General features: G+C 42.7%; 1 protein-coding gene across 6 annotated transcripts in view; it reads right to left on the reverse strand.

The window, feature by feature from the left end:
* RABGAP1L (RAB GTPase activating protein 1 like) overlaps window positions 1-13,076 on the reverse strand; it is a 430,423-nt gene that overhangs the window by 17,803 nt on the left and 399,544 nt on the right. For all 6 annotated transcript variants that reach the window (XM_056532031.1, XM_056532030.1, XM_056532027.1 and 3 more), the window contains one exon: window positions 9,848-9,940. In XM_056532031.1, the coding sequence (XP_056388006.1) occupies window positions 9,848-9,940 (93 nt within the window). The remainder of the gene's footprint in view (window positions 1-9,847; window positions 9,941-13,076) is intronic.

The following is a 13,076-nucleotide window of genomic DNA, read 5'->3' on the forward strand; positions in this document are numbered from 1 at the left end:
AGGAGGGGGCTCCCAGCAGTCGGACCCCCTGCGATCAGACATTTATTTAGCACATTCTCCTTATTGCCCTATTCAGACCCCCTATAGCCTTTTAATTTTTCAGTATACAATGCTGTATGAGGCCTCATCTGTAGTTTTTATTGGTATATGTTTTGTTTTGATGGAACTTTTTGATCGCTTTTTTTTTCTTCTCATACATAAAGTGACTAAAAATAATAAATTCTGGACTTTATTTTTATTTTTTTACACGTATGCCGTTCAATTTGATTAACATAATATTTTAATAGTTTGGACATTTCCACATGCAGCAATACTTCTTACCGTATTTTTCACCATATAAGACGCACTTTTTCTTCCCCAAAACTGGGGGGGGAAAGTCGGTGCGTGTTATACGGCGAATACACACCTATCGGGTCGGTCCCGGTGGCCATCAATGGCCGGGATCCGCCGCTAATACAGGACATCACTGATCGCGGTGATGCCCTGTATTAACCCTTCAGACGTGGCGATCAAAGCTGACCGCCGCGTCTGAAGCGAAAATAACACTTACCCAGTTGCTCAGTCGGGCTGTTCGGGACCGCCGCTGTGAAATTGTGGCGTCCCGAACAACTTACAGGACACCGGGAGGGACCTTACCTGCCTCCTCGGTGTCTTCTCTGTGCCGGGATCCCCTGCATGGCCGGCGCTCTCCTTCGACGTCATCACGTCATCCAATAGGAGCAGCGTGCGTAGTGACGTGATGACGGCGACGGAGAGCGTGGATCCCGGGGAAGAAGACGTCCGGAGCGTCGGGGACACCACGGGGACGCGGCGACAGCGATGGAGCAACATCAGGGCAGCGGTGACGGGTCTGGAGCGGCGGGGACACGTGAGTATTACCTCCTATACCAGAGGTATTCAACCTGCGGGCCTCCAGATGTTGCAAAACCACAACTCCCAGCATGCCCGGACAGCCAACGGCTGTCCGGGCATGCTGGGAGTTGTAGTTTTGCAACATCTGGAGGTCCGCAGGTTGAAGACCACTGTTGGGTTCAGAATCTTTATTTTTTTAGATTTTGCACCTATAAATTGGGTGCGTCTTATATGCCGGTGCGTCCTTTAGGGCGAAAAATACGAGTATATTTATTTTTGTTTACATTATTTTTATTTTAAAAAATCATATAAACTTATATTAGGCTTAGTCACATTTATTAACTTATTTTTAAATATTTTATTCACTATTTTTTTTTACTAGCTACAAAACCCAGCGCGCCCAGATATGGTTCTGCTGCTGACCCAAAACAAAACCACAACTCCCAGCATGTTGCACTTAGTAGTAGCACAGAATAGGTTATGGTGCAACATGTTGGGAGTTGTAGTTCTGGATTAGGTCAGCTGCAGAGCCATAGGCTGTCTCAGGGCATGCTGGGTATTGTAGTTAGTAACTGCAACTCCCAGCATTCCTTGATACAGCCTATGGCTCCGTAACTGACCCAAAACTACAACTCCCAGCATGTAGGACAAATTCTGGGAAGAAAAGATATGCAAAGCATACACCACTTTTTCCAGGTAGATTTTACTTAAAGTCAGTGTTTCCGTGCACCAGATGTCTGGGGTGCTGCAGCCGAGATCGCGGGGGTCCCCAGCAGCAGGACCCCCCAGCCCGCGATCAGACATCTTATCGCCTATCCTTTGGATAGGGGATAAGATGTCTAGGGGTGGAGTACCCCTTTAAGGGAAAGCTACCTAGAAAAGGAGGCGTGAGTGATCTGCTTTGCATTTTCTTTCTCTCTATAAACTCCAGAGACATGTGTGATGAGGCATTAGTAAATACCGTATACAAAATATGTGTACAGAAAGTGCGAATACTATGAACTTTGTTTGTATAGAAAACAGAACAGGATTATCTATTCTAGAGAGGACACATTCCTGAAATTTACAAAGCTCAATGGAAGTGACCTATGAGCAGAATCTTCAGTATGTTCAGCTATGTTTAACTAAAACACTAAGGAGCTCCATACATGTCCCCCCCAGGTAAAATTTGTAGAACTGACCTGTCTACACATACGTCATATACAGTGATCCCTCAACTTACAATGGCCTCAACATACAATAGTTTCAAAATACGATGGTCTTTTCTGGACCATTGTAAGTTGAAACCAGACTCAACGTACAATGGCAATCTGGACAAAGACAGTCCAGATCTGTGAAACGTGTCAATGGCCGAGAGAACTGACCAATCAGAATGGGCAATTTACTGGTAAAACACCTGTATTACTGAAGTGCATGCACTGACTGATGTCTGGTAGCGCCCCCTACAATACAGGGAGGTATTACATGTTCTGTACACTTTACCTGTACCAGGGTTACCTGCTCCTTTGGACACCAGGTGAGGGCGGCTCCATGTTACTTTTTTAGGACATTGCGTGTACTGTACAGGACCCTGAAGAAGCTCCTGTCCTCTACATAGACCAGTGTTTCCCAAGCAGGGTGCCCCCAGCTGTTGCAAAACTACAATTCCCAGCATGCCCGGACAGCCTTTGGCTGTCCGGGCATGCTGGGTGTTGTAGTTTTGCAACAGCTGGAGGCTCCCTGCTTGGAAAACACTGACATAGACAATGATTACAGCTCCCAGCAGATCTTTCTTACTTTTATATCTAAGGATTTGCTTTATCTCTATCAGTTATCTACTTATTTTTCTTTAATCCTCACTTTTTCCTATTTTTTGGATGACATTTTGGGGCTTTACAACCAATTACCAGGTTTCCATAGAGTTCTGATCTCAACATACAATGGTTTCAACATACAATGGTCGTCCCGGAACCAATTAATATTGTAACTTGAGGGACCACAGTATTGATGCGTAATGCCACCACCCATATTACAATGTTGTGGCTGCATTTTAGGGGAAACATGGCACAATACAGAAAAATAAGGTGCATGTTTTAAGTGCCATATTTTCTGATGTACATTGAGGATGCAATAGCTCCTTTAACCTCGATCTTGGGGTCAAAAGAGAGTAAAGGTTAGGCTTCACTTGATCCAAAATGTCTGTGCATAAGTAACTTATGTCAACCAAAAAGTAAAGTTTGGTGCCTTACATACCAACGTGTTATTTGCCATTTTAATTGGGGTCCTTTTTACTGTTTAGTAAAAACTCTGGTCAAATCAAAGGCATACGTAGACGGATCTACCGTAACAAAATCTGTGCTACATGTATGTAGAACTTTTCAGCACGAAACACAATGAAAGCTTTAGACGAAACGTTCCTCCTGTAAAGCGAAGCGGAGACACCTGCACAGGCTGCTCATAGCTGGAGGCAGGCGACAAAGACGCAAGCAATGGGAGCGGGGACTTACCTTCACCGTTCAGCCGCGCAAATGTGCACTGTGCCTCATATGAAGAGGAGAATGTTCGGAGGAGATCTCTATGGGGCTGGACACAGGGACTGTTACTTCCTCCTGGTGGTAATGATAATCTGCTGCTACTGATCACAAGAGGAACCCAGAGCAGCCGTCAGCAGGGACACACAATGCTTCCCCTGCCCTGTCCCTTCCTGTGATCACATTTACTATATCTAGGTCACTCATCAACTCCATTGCCCCATAACGTGCCGCCAAAACGTTCTAACAAATGGAAACCATAATGGATCTTGATGACGCTAAGGGTATGTTCACACTGAGGAATTGGAGAGGAATTTCCACGAGTAATCTGCTCGCTTTTTCCTCTCCAAATCATTCAGCAGTGAAATCCCCCAAAGAGTTGTACGGAATTTCTGCCCCTCAGTTCACACTGAGGAATTTCCTCAAGCAGAATTCTGACGAAGAAGTCTGTTCCGCTTGAAGAAAGAACATGTTCTTTCTTTCAGGCGGAATCAGCGTCGTTCTCCCATAGAGATCAATGTTATTTTTTTTTTTCAGTCAGAAGCATTTCCACGCGGAATTGGTGCGGAATTGGCGCGGAATTTCAGCATGAAAAAAATAAATAAATTTATGAATAGAAATACTTGATACTCCTCCTCCGCATGAAACCTGCATTTCTGCGCGAAATTCCGCGCGAGATTCCACGCGAAATCTCTGTGAGTTCTTGTGGAAAAGTAACAATATTTTGAGGCACAAAATTTCTGCTTGATTTCTGCCCCAATTCCTCAGTGTAAACATACCCTAATTGAGTTTTCCACTATGGAAACCGATAGAGATGAGCGAATTTACAGTAAATTCGATTCGTCACGAACTTCTCAGCTCGGCAGTTGATGACTTATCCTGCATAAATTAGTTCAGCTTTCAGGTGCTCCGGTGGGCTGGAAAAGGTGGATACAGTCCTAGGAAAGAGTCTCCTAGGACTGTATCCACCTTTTCCAGCCCACGGGAGCACCTGAAAGCTGAACTAATTTATGCAGGAAAAGTCATCAACTGCCGAGCCGAGAAGTTCGTGACGAATCAAATTTACTGTAAATTCGCTCATCTCTAGTAATTGATGCAAAAAAAAGAGGATTTTTCCTGCACAGTGATTCCCCATTGTACCTGAAGTATATTGCAGTACCCTGCACTGTGTGTGCTCAGGAGAGCTGCTATCCAGGAGAAATGTCGAAGCGCTCTCGGGCCCTGAGGTCGCACCTCCGCCAATGGTAAGGGTGTACCCTAGCAGCATGCCCTAACGCTGCAACATCTTGAGGCCAAAATGTGGACCTCCTGATGTTGCAAAATGACAACTCTCAAAATGTCCTGACCGCTGTTGGCTGCAGCAGTAATACAGATACAAATATGCATCTGTTTTACGCTAGTGTGATTTTGAAAAAAAATAAAAATTTAAAGGGGTACTCCGGTGAAAAACTTTTTTTTTTTTTTCAATCAACTGGTGCCAGAAAGTTAAAGAGATTTGTAAATTACTTCTATTAAAAAAATCTTAATCCTTCCTGTACTTATTAGCTGCTGAATACTACAGTGGAAATTCTTTTCCGTTTGAAACACAGAGCTGTCTGCTGACATCATGAGCACAGTGCTCTCTGCTGACATCTCTGTCCATTTTTAGGAACTGTCCAGGGTAAAAGGAAATCCCCATAGCAAACATATGCTGTTCTGGACAGTTCATAAAATGGACAGAGATGTCAGCAGAGAGCACTGTGCTCATGATGTCAGCAGAGAGCACTGTCCAGTGATGTCAGCAGACAGCTCTGTGTTTCAAAAAGAAAAGAATTTCCGCTGTAGTATTCAGCAGCTAATAAGTACAGGAAGGATTAAGATTTTTTTAATAGAAGTAATTTACAAATCTGTTTAACTTTCTGGCACCAGTTGATTTAAAAAATAAAAAATAAAAACCTTTTCGCCGGAGTACCCTTTTAAGTTTACAGAGGACGGTCAGACCATTGCATCTACGACCATATAAGCTGCATGTAGTGTGTAACCATTTACTGCATGTCGTGTGTAACCATTTACTGCATGTCGTGTGTAACCATTTACTGCATGTCGTGTGTAACCATTTACTGCATGTCGTGTGTAACCATTTACTGACGTACACTGTAGCTATACTTCTAGAGCAGTGGTCTTCAACCTGCGGACCTCCAGATGTTGCAAAACTACAACTCCCAGCATGCCCGGACAGCCGTTGGCTGTCCGGGCATGCTGGGAGTTGTAGTTTTGCAACATCTGGAGGTCTGCAGGTTGAAGACCACTGTTCTAGAGAAACAATACAGCGTGTGACCTGCCATGGTTCAGTAGATGTGCCATATTCCCAAACCAATGTGCACACCTCATACTGTGATACCACATGGCGGTATGTTGGTATTGGCACATGTTCAATAGTGGCCAGTTAAGGGACTGAACAGGTGAATGACCCCCAGGAGTTTTCTCAATGATTTTCCTCAGAGGATATGCGCTGTTCTAAAATGGTCGGGAATCTTCGGTAATAAACGCCGTCCCATTGACATACAGCACTCCTCTGGTGGATTCCGCCAGAAGATTGAACATGTTCCATCTTCTGCCATAATCCAATTCCCAATCAAAAGTTCCGTCGTGTGAACTGTGCTGCAGAACTCCTTTTGAAATCAATGGGAGGTTGCTACACGTGAAAACTCTGTGCAGTGAAGTGTGAACGGGGCCTAAGAGCAATAACATTAGAATTCATGTCTTGTGGCATGGTGGCCACTGCTTGCTAAAAAAAAGTATAGAAATTAAAGGGGTACTCCGGTGGAAAATGTTTATTTTTTTTTTTTTTATGAACTGGTGCCAGAAAGTTAAACAGATTTGTAAATTACTTCTATTAAAAAATCTTTACCCTTCCTGTACATTTTAGCAGTTATATGGTACAGAGGAAATTGTGTTGTTGTTTTTTTTATTTCTTTTTTGTCTTGTCCGCAGAGCTCTCTGCTGACACCTGATGTCAGTATCAGGAACTGTCCAGAGCAGGAGAAAATCCCCATAGCAAAGCTATGCTGCTCTGGACAGTTCCTGTGACGGACAGAGGTGTCAGCAGAGAGCACTGTGGACGAGACAAAAAAGAAATTAAAAAAGAACAGAATTTCCTCTGTAGCCTACAGCTGCTATAAAGTACAGGAAGGGTAAAGGGTAAATTTTTTAATAGAAGTAATTTACAAATCTGTTTAACTTTCTGGCACCAGTTGACTTATAAAGACGTGAAAAAAAATGTTTTCCACCTGAGTACCCCTTTAAAATAAGCTATTGAAAAATACGAGCACTATGTATGTTAAAGTTTATGCTGTATATTTTATATCTACTATTAAAGGAGACTGAGATTTCTCTCATGCCAAAATAACTTTATTAACACTAATCATATTTACAGGAATTTAACACAACTAAATCGCTTGGAGATGTACTCTGTCCCGGGGGGGGGTTACCGTAATAAGACACAGATTTCATACACAGTGGGCGAATGGTCAGTCCAGCGCCAAGTCACATAGCGTAGGAAGGGGACATCTCGTTTATAAACACAAACTGGAAGAAAAGGGACAATAGTGGATACATTATAACCTGCCATCTTGTGTCCAAGCTTGATTCCACAAGATGGCTGCCAAAGCTGTATATAAGTTATAGGGGTATTACAGAGATAAAAGATTTGGTTTCATCCCTATCCATTCAACACAAGGGACAGTTTAGGATGTAAAAATGATAGGCCGCCTCTGGTTGCTATAGGCAACAAGGCAGCTTTCTTTTTATACATTAGGTTTATTGTGATGTTGCAGCTGGGGAGTGTATGATAGCTACCAAAATGGTTGCTATGGGAAACACCACCATTTTTCCTTTGAACTTATTATAATACATATGTTCAGAGAGCCCATAACCCTGTAGCTCTTGTGTCATTCCTGTAGAACAATAGGGCTCTGTACTCCAGGGGCCACACATGTAATTGCTGTCCATTGCTGTAATTATACTCAGGCCTAGTGAATTATAGGGCTGACTGGAGCGTGACATAAGTTATAGCTACTGGGGCCATCACGTGTGTCTGGTGAACATGGCACGTCACGCCGTAATGCATGGCTAGTAGTAAGATCCCTGTATATACACCATTGTCTTCTAGCATAGCCTGGCATCTCAGCTTTCATCTACAGCAGTGGACTCCAAACTGTGGATCTCCAGATACTGCACAACTACAACTCCCAGCATGTCCGGACAGCATTTGTGGTCTGTCAGGGAAGTCTTGATTGGGCACACCCACGTACATGGCTGTCCTGTCATGGTGGGGGGTTGTAGTTTTGCACCACCTGGAGGCCCATAGTTTTGAGACCACTGCCCTACAGTGACGGAATGTTCCATGACAACACCAATGCCTTTCATATTGACCCCTTTCTGAATTTACACCTATTTATCCAGTGCATATTGGTAAGGCTATGCTTACAATGCCATTTGGGCAGGAATAATGCAAATAGATCAGTGTTTCCCAACCAGGGTGCCTCCTGCTGTTGCAAAACTACAACTCCCACAGCCTTTGTGGTCTGTCAGGGAAGTCTTGATTGGGCACACCCATGTACATGGCCTAGTTTTATATATATATTTTTTTTAAATAAGCCGCTGTGTGAACTAAGCCTTAAACGGGTACTCAGCTGCTCAGCGTTTGGAACAAACTGTTCCGAACACTGTAGCCGGGAGCTTGTGACATCATAGCCCCACCCCCTCATTATGTCACGCCCCGCCCCCTCAATGCATGTCTATGGGAGGGGGCATGATGGCCATCACGTCCCCTCCCATAGACTTGCATTGAGGGGGCGCGGCTATGGTGTCACGAGCTCCCGGCGCCGGCTCCAGCATTCGGAACAGTTTGTTCCAAACGCTGAGCAGTGGAGTACCCCTTTAAATCTCTGTGCACTTGCCTCTACATCCTTGCCACTAATCTTGTCTTTTCCAAGTGTTCTGCTACCCAAGTATCATCCTCCGTTATGTATTCGCCCCACTCATTCCTCTAGTATTTTCTCTGGTGCTGCAGCTGTTCTGTAGAGTGCTTTTTCTTTCTCCGTAACCCTATACTCACACCCAATGACTACTGCGATCCGCTGCCCTCTTCTATTCCATGTTGTCCTCACGGTTCCTGCAGCTCTTGAGCTGGGCCCTCTCTACGTATGCCTCATTGCTTTACAATATATGGTTTACATAGTTCACTATATAAATAAAGATTGATAATGGAATTATACCACTTATAGCCTTGTATTTAATAGCATAAAAGATGACTATCCCATAGCCCAAACAGCTGGTTTAAAGGGATACTCCAGTACTCTACATCTTTACCCAAAGCTCAGGATAGGGTATACGTTTCTGATCGCGGGGGCCCGACTAATGAGAGCTCCTGCGATGTCCACAACAAGGCCCCGTCTCTCCCTGTGCATGGAGCGGTGATACAACACTCACTCCATGCACAGTCTAAGGGAGCAGAGTACAACACTGTGACAGGGAATACATTTTTAAGTACTGGAGTACCCCTTTAAATACTACAGTCTACACATAGACCAGTGCATGGATGAAAAACTTTATGTATATAAATGCTACATGCAAATCACCAAAATTATATAGTAATAGTATATTAGAGTAATACTATAGGAGAAAATAATAAAAGCAAAGAAAAACAGCACCGTTGCCCATGGCAACTATGTCTGTAGTTTACCAATGCTATGAGAAAAAGTACTGTAACATTTTATTCAGCCTTTTAATGAAGAACATCATATTTGCACAATATCATGGACAGGGGGGTGAAATGGTCACAGGTCTATGGATTACAAGTATACATTACATGTTGGTCATAATTCATTAAAGGGGTGCTCCGGTGGAAAACCTTTTTTTTTTATTTTTTTAATCAACTGGTGCCAGAAAGTTAAACAGATTTGTAAGTTATTTCTATAAAACAATCTTTACCCTTCCAGTAGTTTTTAGCAGCTGTATGCTACAGAGGAAATTCTTTTCTTTTTGAATTTCTTTTTTTGTCTTGTCCACAGTGCACTCTGCTGACACCTCTGTCCGTGTCAGGAACTGTCCAGAGCAGGAGAAAATCCCCATTGCAAACCTATGCTGCTCTGGACAGTTCCTGACACAGACAGACAGAGGTGTCAGCAGAGAGCACTGTGGACAAGACAAAAAAGAAATTCAAAAAGAAAAGAATTTCCCCTGTAGCATACAGCTGCTAAAAAGTACTGGAAGGGTAAAAAAATTTTTTTTTATAGACGTCATTTGCAAATCTGTTTAACTTTCTGGCACCAGTTGCTTCAAAAGAAAATGTTTTCCACCGGAGTACCCCTTTAAGCAGCAGTCAAGGGTTCCACGACAGCACAGTGTACACGCTGAAATCGCTCTGAAATGTCATGCAATCTTGCATTTGCAATGTATAGGAAACAATGCAATAAGTAACAAAGCACCCACGTGTTCCTTACCTTGTATCTTTCTATTGGATCTTCTTGTTGCAGTTGACTCTCTCTCATTGCCAGATACTCCTTTTCATATTTCTTCAGCTTTTTCGTAGGCACCTGAAAAACACAGAACCAGTTAAGAAACTTTGCAGTGTATGCATAAATAATGTTTTATAAATATATATATATATATAAATATATATATATATATATATATATATATATATATATATATATATGAATAATTTAATACATTAACACCTAGAGAAGGTTCATATGACATTTAGCCCTGCCCCCTGAGGAAGTAAGCCAGCGAAACGTGTGTTGGGGCACGGCATCTGTGGTTGTTATACATGGCATGGTCTCTGTTTTAACTTTTTTTGCATGAGCATTTTGTTAAGGTTATGTTAAGTATCCAGTTGATGGATTTTTACTACTAGTAAGCACTCAGCATTATAGTACAAGTATTTATATGCACGAAAAGACCTCTGTTACATATTTAACTATGTATGCACTTTCCATATGGGATCTATATGTTTTGGTGCAGAAAATTATGTATACACGACCACGTGATTGCTTTTTATATTCTCCATACATTGCTCCTTCCTAATAATTTTAATTGGTCTGTTTTGATGTATATTTATTAAAGTTTCGATATATGGCACAGTGAGCTGTGTTTAGTAGGTTATTCACTATTGTGCAGGGTAGTGTTTCCCAACCAGTGTGCCTCCAGCTGTTGCAAAACTACAACTCCCAGCATGCCCGGACAGCCGAAGGCTGTCTGGGCATGCTGGGTGTTGTAGTTTTGCAACAGCTGGAGGCACACTGGTTGGGAAACACTGGTGTGGGGGCTCACAGCACCCCTTTTTACTATAGCTATAGATGTATAGATGTATGCATGCAATGTTACAAAAATACCACTCGATGCCTTACAAGTCCGATCTACAAAAACAAGCGAAGATACATGCAGTTCCTGATTTTGCCAACAGATGGCAGGAAACACCAATCTGCATACAGGCCCGTTTACCTATAGCAAGTGCAAAAAAAATAACATTTGTGGCCACATTGCAGCCTACTATTTCACTGTGTTCAGGGTTTAAGTAGCCTGTAAATACATAAAAGCACTGGAACCTATTGCACATTAAATTCGGTACTAGCTCCCCCTGACTCACACCTTTTCTTACATATGACCTTTCCAGGTTCCAACAGAAAAGTCATGTCATGTCGCTCCCACAGATGTGTCATAGTCATGTCGAACTCGAGGGTTAATCATAATTTCCGTAAAAACATAGATATGTGTGAAAATACTACGCGCTCTGATTCCTAACCCCCGTGTAAACACAACCACCCAATAAAGCAATACATTGTACCTTTGTGCTATATACTTGTCTAGACAAGTGATACATTTTTAAGGGTTGAATGCCAGTTTTCTGACATAAAAAAAAGTTGCTAATTTGGAATTACGCCTTATTTTATGTAAAAACGTGCACCTTTTCTTGTGGTGTAAGCATTCCTAAATTCCCCCTATAATGCATTAGTCTATGAGGGTATAGCTATTGTATTTCTTTTCTACACATGTACGGCCTGTAAAAATGTTTGGGTGCTACGTCCCGGTCCGAATTCTACTCTACGGATTTGTACGGATTGATTTTCTCTTCTGTAAATACCAAAATCGCCTCAGCCCCAGACCTTACAATAGGCCGCTGTCAGACGTCTACCTAATTTCAAGCCGAGATTTAACAAACTATTCTGAAGCCAGGCTGTCCATTGAGATGGCAAAAGTAAGTCTTCTGACCGCATGTAAATTCCTGCTTAATGAAAGGATAAAATAATAGATTAAGAAGCGATAAAATGGCTGCATTGTGGCCGTATCCTGCAATAAACCTCACAGCAGGCGGATTAATAATCTGGTGCAGGTAATGGAAAACACTATATTATTCCATATTCAAGGTTTATACACTGCTCAAAATAATAAAGGGAACACTAAGATAACACATCCTAGATCTGAATGAATGAACTAATTGTATCAAATACTTTCGTCTTTACATAGTCTAATGCGCTGACAATAAAATCACACAAAAATTATCAATGGACATCAAATTTATCAACCCATGGAGGTCTGGATATGGAGTCACACTCAAAATCACAGTGGAAAACCACACTACAGGCTGATCCAACTTTATGTAATGTCCTTAAAGGGGTACTCCGGTGAAAACCTTTTTTCTTTTAAATCAACTGGTGGCAGAAAGTTAAACATATTTGTAAATTACTTCTATTAAAAAATCTTAATCCTTCCTGTACTTATTAGCTGCTGAATACTACAGAGGAAATTATTTTCTTTTTGGAATGCTCTCTGATGACATCACGAGCACAGTGCTCTCTGCTGACGCTATTATAATAATAATAACGCTTTATTTATTGTTGTCCTTAGTGGGATTTGAACCCAAGTCCCCAGCACTGCAAGGCAGCAGTGCTAACCACTGAGCCACCATGCTGCCCTTAGCATACATCTGCTATGCATGGTTGCTAAAATGGACAGAGATGTCAGCAGAGAGCACTGTGCTCATGATGTCATCAGTGTTCCAAAAAGAAAGGAATTTCCTCTGTAGCATTCAGCAGCTAATAAGTACTGGAAGGATTAAGATTTTTTAATAGAAGTAATTTACAAATATGTTTAAATTTCTGCCACCATTTGATTTAAAAGAAAAAAGGTTTTCACCGGAGTACCACTTTAAAACAAGTCAAAGTGAGTCTCAGTAGTGTGTGTGGCCTCCACGTGCCCGTATGACCTCCCTACAACGCCTGGGCATGCTCCTGATGAGGTGATGGATGGTCTCCTGAGGGATGTCCTCCCATACCTGGACTAAAGCATCCGCCAACTCCTGGACAGTCTGTGGTGCAACGCGGCGTTGGTGGATGGAGCGAGACATGATGTTCCAGATGTGCTCAATCGGATTCAGGTCTGGGGAACGGGTGGGCCAGTCCATAGCATCAATGCCTTCCTCTTGTAGGAACTGCTGACACACTCCCGCCACATGAGGTCTAGCATTGTCTTGCATTAGGAGGAACCCAGGGCCAACTGCACCAGTATATGGTCTCACAAGGGGTCTGAGGATCTCCTCTCGGTACCTAATGGCAGTCGGACTCTGGAAAGCACATGGAGGGCTGTGCGGCCCCCCAAAGAAATGCCACCTCACACCATTACTGACCCAGCACCAAACCGGTCATACTGGAGGATGTTGCAGGCAGCAGA

Source organism: Hyla sarda, chromosome 7, assembly GCF_029499605.1.
Source record: "Hyla sarda isolate aHylSar1 chromosome 7, aHylSar1.hap1, whole genome shotgun sequence".
NCBI classification, from domain to species: Eukaryota; Metazoa; Chordata; class Amphibia; order Anura; family Hylidae; genus Hyla; species Hyla sarda.